The 17,425-nt window shown below is 37.5% G+C and overlaps 2 protein-coding genes and 1 long non-coding RNA gene across 3 annotated transcripts in view; 1 reads left to right on the forward strand and 2 right to left on the reverse strand.

The window, feature by feature from the left end:
* The window catches only part of LOC147838965 (uncharacterized), a 5,476-nt gene extending 1,634 nt beyond the window's left edge, over positions 1-3,842 (forward strand). The window contains exon 2 of the long non-coding RNA XR_015520795.1: positions 1-3,842. This exon is cut by the window's left edge and continues 1,097 nt beyond it. This is a non-coding gene — a long non-coding RNA (uncharacterized LOC147838965).
* Positions 1-17,425, reverse strand: part of pcyt1bb (phosphate cytidylyltransferase 1B, choline b) — a 658,357-nt gene that overhangs the window by 429,617 nt on the left and 211,315 nt on the right. The window lies entirely within an intron of this gene.
* The window catches only part of lars1b (leucyl-tRNA synthetase 1b), a 60,681-nt gene continuing 45,856 nt past the window's right edge, over positions 2,601-17,425 (reverse strand). Inside the window, exons 27-32 of the mRNA XM_087301872.1 lie at positions 12,953-13,063; positions 12,548-12,658; positions 10,524-10,628; positions 8,718-8,813; positions 5,321-5,453; positions 2,601-3,534 (exon numbers count right to left, since the gene is read on the reverse strand). Of these exons, the coding sequence (XP_087157998.1) occupies positions 3,332-3,534; positions 5,321-5,453; positions 8,718-8,813; positions 10,524-10,628; positions 12,548-12,658; positions 12,953-13,063 (759 nt within the window). The 3' untranslated portion in view covers positions 2,601-3,331. The remainder of the gene's footprint in view (positions 3,535-5,320; positions 5,454-8,717; positions 8,814-10,523; positions 10,629-12,547; positions 12,659-12,952; positions 13,064-17,425) is intronic.

Raw genomic sequence — 17,425 nt, forward strand, 5'->3', positions numbered from 1 at the left:
GTTTCATGCCTATTTAAAAATATTATGTCCACTCACACTTACTTCTGTAAATAGTTTTTGTGTAAATGAAAGATTATGTAAAGGATGTTTTGCTATTATTATTATGAGGAATTGTTTTTAATTTTCTTTTCCTGATTAGGAAATTTAATTAAGATAATTTGCTGTAAAATATTCAACAGCTGTAGTGAAATACCCCCTAACCCCCCTCCCCCTATTTTAAATTAATAAGTAGTTTAAATAAGCAGCAGAAGTCCTGTTTTAAATGTAGAGTTAGCTCAAGGTAAATCACTAAGGCCCAATCCCAATTCTACCCCTATCCCTCATTTTCAAGGGGTAGGGGTGTCCAAATTCTCTTTAGCTTGAAGGTGTAGGGCTGAGGGGAAGTGCTAGATACTGTAGCCCTTCTAACGGAGATTTTTCAGGACCACACTTAAAACCAAGGGGTAAGAAAATCACCCAGAATACACCAGCCACAACGGCATCACAGCTGCACCTGGAAATAAGGAGATCCACAAATTATTATTATTTTTTTTGTAATTATTATGATTTTTTTTACTACAAACAAGCACATGTTTTAATATATTAATAACTACATTCATGTTTTACCATCATGCTTTAAAAAAAATGCTAAAATAAAAGCTGCGAAATTTCACTCTCTCATAACTGCTGTACAGCAGTCCCACAACATTCTGACACTCAAATACCCTGTCAGAAAAGTCTAGTGGCTGGGAATGAGCTTTTTACAGTGTCTGCTATAATGTTAATGCTGTTTTTGTGTGTGTGTGTGTGTGTGTGTGTGTGTGTGTGTGTGTGTGTGTGTTTACATAGATGAATATGGCCATTGTGTAAATGTACAGTACAGTTACGATCTTATTGCCACATTAGATTGTTATGATAACATTATAAATCGTCACTTTGGAATTTTAAGGTTCTATCTGCGTTCTAAAAGATTTTGAGATAGTGAGCTTAAAAGTTTTTGCATTTCATAGCAAACAGTATGTGTTTAACATTTGTTTTTTAAATAGAAATTCTTAAAATGTAAACAACCTTTTAAAAAACATCCTATAATGTAAATAAGTTTCACTTAATAAGAATATGTCAATAACCCAATTTTGACAAAAAAAATGTCAGATAGAACCGTATAATTCTAAGGAGACGATATGCCATCAGCGATTTTCTGAAGATAAATACTAAAAAATAACAACTAGAATAACTACAGCAGTCGCGATCGTCTGATCTCAAATGAAGCATGAGATTGCGATGACATATGATGAGGTGTGCAGGTGTTGAGTGCTGTCCCATTTCTTAGGGGTAAATTTTGAAGCCCTTCTCCTTAACACTCTGTTTCAAGGGCCAAGGGGAAGGGGATGGGGTACAAAAATAGAATTGGGATTAGGCCTAAATCGAACAAGACAATTCTCACTCAAATATTTCTAAAGAGTTTTAATAGTTTTTCTATTTAAAGACCAATGTAAAATAAAAAGTTGCTATTTTCTAGGCCAATATGGCTAGGAAGTATATTTTCATTCTGGTATAATAAGCAAGAAACATACACAGCTCTGTTACCTGGTTACCTAGCTGGGGACTATTTTCAGGCACCACTTAATATCATTGTGCCTGCTGAAGTCAAGAACAAGCAGCTAATGGTATAATCTGATTCAATGGCCGTTTCTCAATATGCGTTCTTCAGTGTTCTTGCGTCCTCGTGTTCTCATGTAACATCATCATCAACTGCCAAAGTTCAGTTCCAAAACTCAAGACCGCAAGAACAGAGGACGCGTGAAACTTCCTGGATGTGTTCTTGATATCGATTGATGCAGACTTGAGCGCAAAACTCGCTTGAGAAGTCCCAGAAGTCATTGTGGCTGAATAAGAAGGTGGAAAGAGCAGCTTTTTATATAGATTTATTATTAAAGTTCAAAGATATAACTTACTTGTCTCAGAAGTGAAATGAAACAGTGAAAGTAAACATTAGCATGAAAATTGTATTAAATTCTGCTGAAATTCATATTAAAATCTGTTTTATTTGTATTGAGCAAAGTATATTTGTAAAGTCTTTATGCAGTATATATTGTGAAAAGGGGCAGAACATTAAATCGCTGTATGAATGCTGTAATGTTTAAATTATTTTCTATTTAAACCACGTGAAGGTCACATGAACATGGAAGAACAAAGCATCTCATTTCTTACAGGATGCGTTCTCTGTTCTTGCGGTCTCCCGAGTTCATTCTTCTGTTAACTTGGCAAGACCAGTCTTCACAAGAACGCAAGTCTGTTCACTGCATGCTTGGAATTAAGAAACAGCCAATATTACGGCAAGCTAAGCTAAAAGTCCTCCCACAAGACAATCTTCGATAAAAAGCGGGGGATGAACTTTTAATGGATTATCAGATTAATGTTCATGGTTTTAATCAAAGCAGCCAACAGTTATTTAGTTTTTATTCAACTTTTTTTTCCCGTTTTTGACTAATAATATTGAGCACTTTTTAAAACTGTATATCACTAGCAAATCCTGAAGAACAAATAGTCATATACCAGCAACTCCAACATCCCAACAGGAGGCATTTGCGCTCAGAATTATTCCAAGAAACGAATGTAAATTTTATTTGAATATATTTATTGTGTTCACTAAATACATTTAATCTGAGAGGGGAAGAAGGAAAAGAAATGGATGTCTTATTGAGGCTCTCCGACAAAAATACAGCCAATTAATATGCAATCTATTGACCTGATCATGTCTTTTCTGATGAACGACTCCCACATGCAAAAACAATTGTTAATTCAGGACGGATGTTAAAAATTCAGTAATATCCAACAGGTAGCATAAACGTTATGAAAACACCTCATCTGCAAAAACGCAACAACAGCAGCATATGTCCATATCAAGTCATAAGCCTGAATGAGTATTGATTGAGTTCACATTTCCTGTCAGTCTTCGATTACTTAAAACAATACATTTCAAAAATAAAGGTACAACAATTGTCAACCTTTATCAAAAAGTACATTGTGTCATGTACAGTATAGGTATAAATATGTACACTTTAGGGTACCAATATGGAACCTCTATGTACAAACCGGACAGCTTTTGTACCTTTATTTCTGAGAGTCTAGAAATGGATGTTAATACACGATTTTTTTTTTGCAGACACTGGAGAACCTTAAATAAAGTAGTTACCAAATGCTGAGACAAGAATAAATGCTAGATAACGGTAAATAAACTAGTGACTCGGCAGTATTAACACTATTGTTTGAAGTAATACGCCAAGACAAAAAAAAAAAGAAAAGAAGAAAGGAAGGAAAGAAGGAACAAACAACGAAGTCTCAGATGCTACTAAACCAGGTAGATTAACGTATCTCCAATGTCCACTTTCAGGCCGTTGTCGCTCATATGAACTTTGTTTTCTTGCAAGCTGATGTGGAAGACTGAACTGTTCGAGACTGGAAGTTTGCCTTCTTCTTCCTTCCCCAAAACTGGGATTCTCCGTGGTCCGAGAACAGGATCCTCATAACGCATCAGCTTCACTTTGGACAAATCTGAAATTTAACAATATTATTAGAGATTGAGAGACAATTGCATGGTTCTGTACCTCCAAATCTATTTAGACCTTATCCTGTGAGTAGCAACCCAACATCAATTTCATAAACAAATTTAACAGCACTGCTGTTCAACATTAAAGATGGTTGACTCAACCATGTTCAGAATCAGAATGAGCTTTATAGAGTGGGAAACTGACGTCACAACACACTGCTAACTCAACCAGGCCATGATACTTTAGGCAGGCCATGGCCAGGAATGATTTAATTTGGAAACATTTTGAGCTCATTCCAATAAGAAATAAAAACTACAGCAGAGGCGTTTAAGGGAGTTCAGAGACAATATCTACTAACAATTTTGGGAGAAACTTTGTGCTTTGGAACTTTGCAGATCTGTTTTATGATCACACACTAGAGACTCAAAGTTTAAAAAGCAGAAGAGGAATCCTTTAAAAGGCCATGAAACCCCCCGTTTCAGCAGGATGCTTTCAAACCTCTAGTTTGGAAAAAGTCAGGAAAGTGGGTGTCTAGCTTTGTTTGGGTGGGAGTGTCAGGGGAGAAAATGGGCAGGGTTTGAATTAAAATGGGCAGGGTTTGAATAAAAATGGGAGTTGCCATTTGGGCACGCGCTTCTGACCGAGTACAAACAAACAAACACACACGCAGGGGAGACAGTGTGTTTAATGACAGTGGGATGTTTGATACCGCACGTCGTATAAGAGAAAAGAGCCTCTGCATTTCTCTGTAACTCAGATGCACTCAGGAGGTCAGAAAGCCGTGTGTTTGTAGACTATCCCATCACAAAATTGCAGCGAAAATTCAACACGACGGTCGGCAAAAGTTTGCTTAGTGTTCACGTGTTTACACTCAGAGCAGCATTTACAGCGGATCTTTCAATATTGTAGTGATATTAACATTCTGTAAACTAAGTAACTTAGAAATCATTTTGACTAAGGTCTGTCTTTAAACACTGAAAGAGTACTGCTGACCATACCAACTATAACTTTGCCATCTGAATGAACAAAGAAAGAGCGCTAATCGCACACACTTACAGAATCTGTAGACAGAACAATCAGCACATACTGGAGCTGCATCTTTTTTAAAAGGAGACGAGCAGCAAATCTGGATCTTACCATAGATGAGAAATGCTCTTGAGTAAAAAATGTTCCAAACAAACGCATTTCTACCGCGCGTCGTGTCTACGGATCCACGCGTGAGTCTAGCAGTGCTCACATAGAAAAAAAATGAAAACAAAACCTTCACATTACGAAAGCAACACTGTATCTCGTATCTCCAAACAATTCTTGTTCTTTTCCCACAACTTTTGGCAACACGACGTGTGTTGTCTTTCTGCCGTCTGAACACTATTTCAGGTACAGTCTAAGAAAGTTAGCATGCATATTAATGAAGTTGCAGCGCTGTCATAATGGAGCGCGCTGATTGGTTTAAACCAAGCCTTACTCATGAATGAATGCAATGCACTCGGAGACGTAATACGGGACGCCTTGGTACAGACGTTCAGTCCACATGCTGGAATACACGCTATTATCTCATGGCCGTGACGCAGCTTCAAAAATTTTTTCAAACCGGAAGTAGGAATTTGCTCGAAATAACGCAAAAACAACCAATTTTCACTTTTTAGTGAAATATAGGTGTCACAATAGTGTTTTCAGCAGTGTGGGACACATATACGACTGTCAACAGCTCAAAACATGTGTTTTCGTGACCCTTTTAAAGCGTTCTTACAGCTTCTATTCTGTCCAAAACGAATGTAAATAAGATTTACCTTTGATGCCTCTGTTGACTCGGGACAGTCTGCGAATGATGCTGTCTTTGCTGTCTCCCTGTCGGATGTCTATCTTGGTGGAGAACAGACCGTTGGATGGCTGAGGGTTCACCAGTGAGATTATCACTCCAGGCTATGGGACAGACACAGGTCGAGGTTGACACCATGCATTTATATGGCTGGTACAATAAACAGATCAATGTCATCAATGGATTTTCATATATTCACTTGTTTAACACACACGTTTGGTTTTTGTGAATGGGCTACATGCACAGGGACATTTATCTTGAATGCCATTATATTATAAACATGCTAAATTTAAGATCTGACTGGTTTAAAATGGATTATCTTCATTGCCTGAATGAGATAAAGTGGGTCTCACGCCAGACAACATGTGTTAAATTCCATTATTCCATAGCAACTCACATGCGCTGCACAGGAAACAGATGAGGACTGTTAATGGCGGATGGGAAATCCGCAAAATTAAAAAATACTCATCAATTATGCCACAAAATCAAGTTATAAGAGTTTTTCAAGCGACAACATAGTTATTTTAAAGTCTGCAGTTTATGTATAAAGATATTGCGTATTTAAACATGTTTATTTTAGGGCAGCTCAGCTGAGATCGGCATATTTTTGGTCTGCTGGCTCACCTTGCATTTCATGGACACAGATTGAAAGAAAATGTACAAGCAATTTAAGCCTTGACACATATTTATATTCTGATTATTAAAAAAAAACTCAGACAAAATATGTCTAACCCATTTGTAAGAACCACTATTTTACTGTGGCATGAGTCACAGGTTGAGCTGTGAGAAATCCAAAATCTAAATTCTCTCCCATTTGGGGTAACGCATTATTCGTACCAGGGAAATCAGACATGGGTTTAAAAGCTGTGGTTCCAGAAAGGCCTACGGAAGATAAGATCTTTATGAAAATAAACTGATGACCTTTGAAACCTTATGCCGAGTTCAGACTGCAGGATTTTTGCCCCGATTTTGACTCGCCGACATGTGTTGAAAATTCGCAGACAAAATTCCTGAAATCACGTGAGTGACAATCACACAGTATGAACTATCAAAGATGCGATTTGAGATAATCATCGATGAGTCGTCGATAAGCTAAATATCTGGAGCTGTCGGCGATTCAAATCATGCAGTTTGAAAGTTTGAAAATAACACCGGCGATCGTTTACAGCCAATGAGAGAGTAGTATTCATTGTGTGTGTTCCTGCAGGCCAGCGGGAAGTTGAGGGAGAAGTTAAAAACGCTCATTTTCGGTTTATTTGGACCCAAGAAACGGAGGAAAAACTAGTGGTGGTTTGACAGGAGCACCCGTGTCTGTTTAAAGTGTCATACAGAAAGTTAAAAAAGAAAGTTGAGGAGAAATTGCTAATTCCCTTCAAACCCAAGTGGGCAAATAAGTACATTTTCTACCCCATTAAAGGCTTCTTTCTCATTATGTAGTTAATAACAAAAGATATACGACGTGTTTTTGGTTGTGAGACGTAGTTTGGACAAAGTTGTCGGTGATTCTTCCTCTTGTAAAGTCATGCAATGTGAAAGCCCCTGTCGCTGATCCATCTTGCAGTCTAACGCGGTCTTTTTGTTAGATCAATTCCATGATATCAATTTGACTAGCCTAATAATTTGATTCGAAAGAGGCATAATTACACAGAATTACATTATTTACTTAAGAAGTTAAAAAATATTTTCTTAAACAAATTTGATAAAAACTGAATTAGCATGTCCCTAGCATGTTTCTGTTATAAACTAGCATGTTGTTAGGATGAATTTAGTATGAATTTGAATGTTGCTAGAATGTTTATAGTATGGATTGACTAGTAAGTTGAAAAGTCATCAGTCATAGGCAGATTGGTAGTCTGAGTTAAATGAGCCCAATCTTAAGTCTGTATGACAGTCTGGCGGAAAGTTATGAGGTCATAAAGTTTGGCCCAATGTTAACTCAATGGGACTTTTCCGAAATTTACAGGTCAGCTTTCAGAAAACCACAAGTCAGATCAGTTGGAAAAGTTATAGCAACCCGAGTCAGACCAGTTTGGAGGTTTGGTGTTAGATTGGTGATTGCAGCATGAACGGTCTAACAAAAGATGCATATAGAAATTAGTCTCAGAAGTAGACGGAAGAAGAATAAGTTTATGCAGTATAACAGTATGTTGGCTTTCTCAAGCCACCATAACTAAACTGTAATTCAATTACATTATTGATGTTGTAAAAGGAACATCTTTAAACAGAAAATAGTCACATTAACCATTCACAAGAAGATTATCAGTGGCTCAAAAAGACTTGCCATGCATACAGCTCATTACAGGGACATTCCATAGGTTTCCATTATTTTATACTGTAAAACTCCTTTTTACATTGCCCTTTCTGAAAAAAAAGCCTCTATAATTTATAAACCTTTTGAAAAATAGATTTTTTAAATGGATTTTATAAAAACCGAATTAGCATGTCACTAGCATGTTTCTAGTATACACTAGCATGTTGTTAGCATGAATTTAGTATAAATTAGCATGTTGCTGGAATGTTTATAGTATGGATTGGTATATCATTGGTATGAATTGGTATGTTGTCAGTAGGGATCGGTATGTTGTCAGTATGCATTGGTATGTGTTGTCAGTATGGATTTGTGTGTAGTCAGTATGAATTGGTATGTTGTTAGTATGTCCAATGTAAAGTCGATGACAGATTTTTTTTTACAATGGATGTCTATAAGAAAGTTGCTAAGGAGCTGTAATTGGTTGCAAGGGTGTGACTAGTAAGTTGAAAAGTCATCAGTGATGAGCAGATTGGTAGTCTGAGTCAAATGACCCAATCTTAAGTCTGTAAGCCTCTATGATTTATAAACCTTTTGAAAAATGGGGACATGGGGAATGTCCTAATAAGTGACCTTCTCCTTAAAATACCTGTCATATGTCATTGCACATCACACACAGACATGCTATTTCTACACCGAATGAGTTTTTATTGGACGTCTTTAGCAAATCATGGTAAATGGTAGTCAATTACCAAACTCACAAATAAATTAATTATAAAGGACTCTTTATAATGAACAAAATTACCTTTCCTGCCTTCTTTTTTTTGTGTGCATGATGCTTTTTCACCATATCCTTATACAGAAATAAAACTCACTTCCAAAAGCCTTGTATTAATTTATAAGCATTTTAATATCTGCACGAATGCTGAGCACTAGACCATGAGAGTGAGAGGACTCTTTAAAGCATTACCAGTGCCTTTCTAAAATTAGCTCGTCTCTAGCTGCATGTAGCACAGGACAGATCAACCATTAGAAAAAAAAGAAAAAGAAAACCCAGACACAATAGATGGGGCTTTGGTGCTACAGCTATGACAGGGCCTCTGTGGGCTCTCATCATCACCTCAGATCTGAAGACACAGAACGGTTTCCCAGGGCAACAGTCCTCCTTTACTTTCTCATCCGCTTCAGAGGCAAACACAACGTCTATCTGATCCAACTGAAAGGGGAGAGCGAGACAGAAAGAGAGGTCAAAGAGAAAGAACGACACTAGTTATCACGAGGCTTCGGACTTAATTAAATCTTGTGTACTGCATTCACTGTGGATTGGTCGATACAAAATAGAAAAGCTAAGAAAAATTCATATTTGCAAGACATTTTTGGAGAAGAAAAGACGATGTTGGAAAAGAAATCATCTGAAAACTGGACTGTGATTTTATTTGATAATGTTATTAACCACTTGCCATTGATCTCACATATAGTGCATCCGGAAAGTATTCACAGCGCTTCACTTTTTCCACATTTTTTATGTTACAGCTTTGTTCCAAAATGGATTAAATTCATATATTTCCTCAAAGTCTACACACAATACCCCATAATGACAATGTGAAAAAAGAGTTTTTGAAATTGTTGTAAATTTATTACAAATAAATAACCTAAAAAAATCACATGTACATCAGTATTCACAGCCTTTGCCATGAAGCTCTAAACTGAGCTCAGATCTGTTTCCACTGATCATTCCTGAAATGTTTCAGCAGCTTCATTGGAGTTCACCTGTGGTCAATTCAGTTGACTTGACATGATTTGAAAAGGCATACACCTGTCTATATAAGGTTCCAGGGTTGACAGTGCATGTCAAAGCACAAACCAAGCATGAAGACAAAGGAATTGTCTGTACACCTCCGAGACAGGATTGTCTCCAGGCACAAGGCTGGGGAAGGTTACAGAAACAGTTCCGCTGCTCTGAAAGTTCCAATGAGCACAGTGGTCTCCATTATCTGTAAATCAGGCCTGTGTGGTAGTGTAGCCAGACGGAAGCCACTCCTTAGTAAAGGGCACAAAGGAACTTTTTGGAGTGAATGCCAGGCGTTACATTTAGAGAAAACCAGGCACCACTCATCACCAGGCTAATGGCATCTCTACAGTGAAGCATGGTGGTGGCAGCATCATGCTGTGGGGATGTTTTTCAGCAGCAGGAACTGGAAGACTAATCAGGATAGAGGGAAAGATGAATGCAGCAATGTACAGAGACATCCTGAATGAAAACCTGCTTCAGAGTGCTCTTGACCTCAGACTGGGGCGACGGTTTATCTTCTAGCAGGACAATGACCCAAAGCACACTGCCAAAATATCAATGGAGTGGCTTCACGACAACTCTGTAAATGTCCTTGAGTGGTCCAGCCAGAGCCCAGACCTGAATCATATTAAACATCTCTGCAGAGATATGAAAATGGCTGTACACCGTTACTTCCCATCCAACCTGATAGAGCTGGAGAGGTACTGCAAAGAGGAATGGGCAAAAATTCCCAATGACAGGTGTGCCAAGCTTGTGGCATCATTTTCAAAAAGCCTTGAGGCTGTAACTGCTGCCAAATGTGCATCAACAAAGTATTGAGCAAACGCTGAGAATACTGATGTACATGTGATTTTTCAGGTTTTTTATTTGTAATAAATTTGCAACAATTTAAAAAACTTCTTTTTCACATTGTCATTATGGCGTATTGTGTGTCAAATTTTGAGGAAATGAATAAATTATATGCATTTTGGAATAAGGCTGTAGCATGAAAAATGTGGAAAATGTGAAGCGCTATGAATACTTTCCGGATGCACTGTAAAAATAAAATAAAACTCAAACATAAGAGTGAGGACCTTTTATGATCTCCATGCTTTGATTATGTAGAAATGTACATTTAGATCTCCAAGACGATACCTCAAGTGAGTTAGTCAGATAAACAATGTTTTCCAGCAGAACAGCACGCTCATCGAACTCCAGTTCTAGGTCAAGAACCCTGGGCCCATTTTTCTCTAGGTTGTCCTGGAAACACACAAAAACCAAGAACAGAAACAACTGAATTAATATTAAGACATTTCAATTTTAAACATTACCTAAATTTGTATACCTAGCCAGGGTATATGCAGGAATCCCAAAGGTAATTTCAATACCCTTTTAAGACTTTTTAAAGACCTTCTCAGGATATTTTAAGACCTCATCACCACTTTAAGTTCTAAGCAGTATCAGACCTTTACCTTAACGAACAGTTAAAGTTACATTTTCCTATTTTGCCATCTGATTGGCTCTATAATTTCAGTACATGTGGAGAGTGTCACCCCTTCCCGCGCTTGTCGCAAATTACGTGACATCACCCGGATGGTGGAGCTGGGCTAAACACTCCCGACCCAATCGTGTGGATTGAGCATGACGTTGTTAATATTAGGAGGAAAATTTATATGTTTATGCTTATTTTGAGTTAAACACTTTGGACAACATAAAACGTGATTAAGATCTTTTAAGGGGCCTAATTCTCTCATTTTTAAAAATTCAAAATTATTAGCCCTCATGTGATTCATTTTTTTAAAGACCAAAGAAAATAGTTTTAAATGAACTGTTTTAATTATTATTTATTATTTTGCAATACGATTTAATTAGTTATTGTTTTTACTAATATGAACAAATAATGAACAATATTTATCAGCAATTATTAGTCATGGTTAGCAACATTTACAAATGCATTAACCAGTTAAACTCTGCTGTTATTTTGGGATTTCCGCCTGGATTTTGCCTACCCAGATTTAAAAGCTTCCCAAATCCACATGCAGAGGTGTAAATGCAAAACTTTGGTATCATTTTAAAGAAAACCCTTTGAATGTTCATAAAACACTATTGAAAGTGTTTAAAATAACTGTATATGCTGTCTGTGTTATAATAAACACCTAAAAAATGAGGCGCTTTTTGTATTTTTTTTTTATAAACTCAAATTTGAAAGTGTACCTTTTACGTTCTATGTGGTCTAGCGTGCTTTAATTACTTTTTTGGTGGTTCCTGCACATGTCTGTCATAATAGGAAACAAGAAAAATGTCATAATCTATGCAAAAGTTATTCTATTCCCAGGGATCGATCGTTGTTTTAATATTTCACTATTCTTTTGTTTGATCAAACATAATTGACAGTGTTTGGACCACATCAGACATATAAAAGGATTACTTATGCACATCACCTCAAAAACAGAGGAGAATGGCCCTGAAGCACACAGCATAAGGTAAGAGATGACAGCTGTCTGTGCTATCTGGGGCTGCTTATTGATCATAAATGTATTGTTTTCACTTCTGGGCCATGGAAACACCGCGATTCATTCGACAACTGTTTGATATGCAAATATAATTCAGTAAAAAGAATGCTAGAACCATATGAGCACCGGCAAGAGCTTTCATTTGAGCTATAACTTGTACATGTGTCATATGAAAAATATGAAAATGAACCAATGTAAAATACCTAGCTCAGGTATCCAAAAAACTGTGTATTTAAGTGTAAATAACTTTAGTACAGTAGAATAAAAACCAAAGTGATGCATATGTGCATAACATATAGATTGTACACTTTCAAACGAAACCACTTACAGGGGTCTGGTGCAATGTCAGCCCTTTAAATCGGAAAGAAAAAGTCGATGACATTACGGACCCGGTACAGGGTCCGCAGAGTTTAACTGGTAACATCCAAATGCATGCTTGTTAAGATTAGTTAATGCACCATGAGTTAACATAAACTAGCAATGAACATTTGTATTTTAATTAACTAACATGAACGAATACTGTAACACATGCATTGTTTCTGATGTTTGTAAACACATTATCTACCATGAACTAATACAATATTGTAAAGTGTTACCCGTTGTGTCTTCTTTTTATTATGGCTGAAATAAAAGCTGTAAAAATAAAACAGAACTCAAGTGTTCTACCTTTATCATAGCCACAAAGGGCATGACTCTCTTCATGTATTTCTTCAGCTCAGGCATGGCTCCGAGCTCCATGGCGATAACCTTATTGTCAGGTAAAGCTCCATGGTTGCTCTGTAAATGACAATGGGAAAGAATGACAGTTTGATTGACAGCTCATCAAGATCGAACCTTCTAACTTCAACTGTGAAATACCAAGTAGCACCATAGAAATGCAATGTAATAAAATGTTTATTTTTCAGAAGTGGCACTGAAAATATAAGTCTAAATATCAGTTGAGTTTTTTATTCCGAATCAAACATATTCTGGTAATTTGCCTTAATGGCCAGCCCAAATCCATTTTTGAAGATTGTTTCAACTGGCTCACTTTAACATAAGAATAACAAGCTATGATAAAGATGTTTGTACCTTGTAATGTTTGCCAAGCAGAGAGAGGGCGCTGTGCTGCCAGGGTGGGTAGGTCTTTGCAACATAGATGGTGCAGTGCGTAGGCTTAGCTGGTGGTTTGTTGTCCCCCTTCTGTGATTGACAAAAAAAGCAACACTTCAAGATTGGTTACAGTCCATTAAACAAGAAGTACTTTGAGATGATGAAGATTTATTAATGACAAGAATTTGGCACATCTAACTGTTCATTTGATCAATGCATTGGCAGAGGGTGTCAATGGGGCTGTAGTCATTAGTTGGGTGGATGAGCTGGCCTGTGACTTACAAATCCAGCTTAGAGAAAAAGCCAAGAACTTTGTTGCCTATTCACTGGCTATAGATGAGAATGCAGACTGTATGGACACTGCCCAGCTTTCTGTGTTTGTTCGAGGGGTGAATGCAGTTTTGCTTCATAGATACCCTACTGAAAAAAAACAGCTTAAACCAGCCTAGGCTGGTTTTAGCTGGTCGACCAGGCTGGTTTTAGAGGGGTTTTGGCCAGCTGGTTTCCAGCCATTTCCAGCCTGGTCTTAGCTGGTCAGGCTGGGAGATGACCAGCTAAAACCAGCTTGACCAGCCTAGCCAAGCTGGGAGTCCAGCCGAAACCGGCTATATCCAGCTTAAACCAGACTGGTCAAGCTGGTTTTAGCTGGATTTAGCTGGTCATTTTCCAGCCAGATCAGCTTAAACCAGGCTGGAAATGGCTGGAAACCAGCCTGGAAATGGCCAAAACCCCTCTAAAACCAGCCTGGTCAACCAGCTAAATCCAGCCAACCAGCCAAGGCTGGTTTAAGCTGGATTTTTCAGCAGGGTAAACGTTTGAGCATGTCACGTGCATCAAATTCTGCAGTTCTGTCTTTAATTTCTCTTTTCAGCCACACATGGGCTCAAATCTAGCTTTCATTGAGTTTGTTTTGGTGCTGCTCCAAACCTCCAAGTGTTGTCATCAGTCAGATACTGAAAGTGCATATATAGAGGTATAAAGCTGTTTTAGAAGCCCTAACATTGTATCCTATTCCTGAATTAACAGTAGTCATAATTTGTCAACAAAAATAAGCAGGAAAATGTTTGTTGCTTTCAGCTTGACAAACAGAAACTTGACCGGTTCTCTGCTCTAGTAATGTGACTAAAAAACCATGAATGTGCATGATCTTGTCCGCTCATCTAATGAATGAACATCACATTATTTTTGATGAAAAATAATGAGACTATAATGTAGACAAAATCTAGCCAACATTTATCCACTGCATTAAGCTGTTTAATAATTACATGAGCAGTTTCAGAGCACACACATTTAGGCAAGCTGCATGGTGCAGCAGACCTGTCAGGTTTCTGCTTGTCAAGCTATTACACAATTTCAAAGCGTCTTCACACTTTTAATTATTTAAAATGAATTAATTTTCTTATCACAGATACTGTAAAAGATTTAAATCCCTGCTGCTTGTATATGCTCCTCTGTCTGTCACAGTTCATGGAAAGTAAAACTTAAATCTCTCATGGGTGGTTGGTATTTATTCAGGCATGTTTAAATATTTATGCGAAATCAGACATTGAGGAACACCCAAGAAGCCAAAAATAACATGATCCTTGTTTCATAATACCCGTACGAATATTCGACTGAGCTTTGACTATTCAGGGTCCTTACATGCTTAGACACACACACACACATAAACACACACAACGCACATAACACACACACACACATATGTGTGTGTGTGTGTGTGTGTGTGTGTGTGTTTGTGTGCGTGCGTGTGTGTGTGTGTACTCATTTATGCTGAGCACTTAAGTTGCATAATCTATTTTAGAGAAAATGTCAGTTTTATAGTAACAGAAATGACAAACATATGCAATTTCTGTTTATGGCTTTTAGGTATATATACACACACACACACAGACTATCCGGAAAGTATTGGTAGCGCTTCACTTTTTCCACATTTTTTTTTTATTTTACAGCCTTACTCCAAAATGGATTAAATTCATTTATTTTAATTTTTAATAAATTTGCAATTTCCCAAAACATTTTTTCAATTGTCATTATGGGGTGTTATGGGTAGAACTTTCAGGAAATAAATGAATTTAATAAATTTAGGAATAAGACTTTAACATAAAAAAATGTTGAAAAAGTGAAGCGCAATGAATACTTTCCGGATTAACTATATATATATATATATATATATATATATATATATATATATATATATATATATAAATTATAAATATTGAAATTAAGGATTTCATAAACACCAGGTCTTATTATTTGGAGCAAAAAAAAACATTAATTTCAATTGCCTTTGGGTTTACTTTCGGTAGAAAAATCATTTCCTGATTTTCATATCATTGGGTTAATACATTTATTTGCAACATTAGACACAGAAAACAGACTAATATAATAGTTTATCATCTCCATACAAGCACCAATGCGTGCTAGCTGTGACTTTAGCCTTGTTCGGCTATCTGTTTAATTTTTTCAGCTTTATTGCCAAAATTTCAACCACAATTACTATTGACTTTGTTTTAAAACTCAACATTTCTCAAGGTAACCCACTTATTGTGAGTTCATTTTATGGCTAATTCATCACAACATAATTTGGTTAGATAGCATACTGATGCTATGGCTTGATGAAAGTTCCGTAAGACAAGTCAGCTGTTATGAAGGAACAGAAAGCAGATTGTTTAACAGCTATTATATAAATCTCTGTAGAATTGACCCAAATTATAACAATGTCCTATAGAGACTTTTTTTCCAAGGATGATGAGCTGAAATCATTATTGGATTATGCTGGGGGCCAAATTTGAGGAAACGTTTGTCTCATATAGGCTACAATGTACTCAACGCAATCGACTGTGTATAAATTCTCCACAAATCCTCCATCAGTGCAAAAGATCAGCTTAAAACTTAAATCATTTGTATTATCTTTTTATTCCTGTTAGGTTAGCTGACTATATATATATATATATATACACATTTAATTTTATATCACTGTTTTTATATACAGTTATCATCAGTATGGTTTTCCCTTCGAGGTCTAAAACCCTCTAAAATACATCAACCCAACCACCCCTCATCCAAAGCGACATCCATTACCACATGGCCCCAACAACAGTGCTGAGAAAAGCCTCTGTCCTCAGAGCCTTGAGTCATAATGCTTATGTAAAGCCCAGGATAGGTAGAAAAAGACTGTAGGGAAAGTGTCCCATGTTAAAAGCTAGGGATAATGCACTACTCCTCTGTCAAGAGAGGTCTGGGACAGCGCTGAACTCACTCTACATGACAGCTGTCGACTTGACTCGTCCTTTATGCCACTTCTGCTTGGGTGGGGATGGAGTGCATACTGGACTGCTAGAAGGATCTGTTTATGGCTTAATGGTTTAAGGATTTTATAAATTATGCTATTAAATTGCAGGCACAAACCTAATGGGTAGCTGCCATACAATAACTTAACACGAAAGCTTCATAAATAAAGAAAATCACTGAAGATGTAATGTCGGACAGCAGGTTTGAAGAAGCTGTGCAATCATACATTCATCATAAAATTTGCTTCTGACCTTTAGGAGGATTGATGTAGCGGCAGCAGTAATACGGTTGACGTTAATACAGGTCCGTTGTGGTAAAAAAGAAGCTGAGCCGAAAGGCAAAGCTCTCGATTTACTGGTCAATCTACGTTCCTACTCTCACCTATGCTCATGAGCTATGAGTCATGACCGAAAAGACAAGAATTTCCTTCGAATGGTGGCAGGCCGCACACTTATAGACAGGGTGAGGAGCTCGGTCAACTGGGAGGAGCTCAGAGTAGAGCCGCTTCTCCTCCACATCGTGAGAAGTCAGCTGAGGTGGCTCAGACATCTGTTTCGGATGGATACCAAGGGAGGTGTTCCAGGCATGTCCCACTGGGAGGAGGCATCGGGGAAGACACAGGACACGCTGGAGGGACTATGTATCCGAGCTGGACTGGGAACACCTCGGGATCCCCCCGAAGGAGCCGGAGGAAGAGGGAAGTCTGGTGGTCTCTCCTAACTGTGCGTTCACACCGAAGCCGGTGAGAGCGTCAAAGGTCGCTTTGGCCTCCCTGGTGACAACACTGTCTCCCTTCAGTTCAGGCAGCGAGAGCGTCAAAATTTGCTACATTGATCTCGTATTTATAGGGGCCGTTGCAGCATATTAGTTACATTCCTACATAAAACATGCTTTCTAGAGTGAAAATGTTGCACATTCTTATCAAATTCATTTAACAATGGAAGATCAAGTTGTGTGTGTGCTGTGGCTTTGCTCCACTTAATTATCCAAAATGTCCATATGTCTGAAATATTCTAAAGCAGCAATACTGTTACTGTCACATGAGATTCCCGCTTTTTTAAAGAAATATATATATATATATATATATACATACATACATACATACACAATAATCCACATCAGTAACTCACCAGTAAAATGTGTTTCTATTGTCTTGGAAGC

The sequence above is a fragment of the Danio rerio genome, chromosome 21, assembly GCF_052040795.2.
Source record: "Danio rerio strain M-AB ecotype USA chromosome 21, GRCz13ab, whole genome shotgun sequence".
NCBI lineage: Eukaryota > Metazoa > Chordata > Actinopteri > Cypriniformes > Danionidae > Danio > Danio rerio.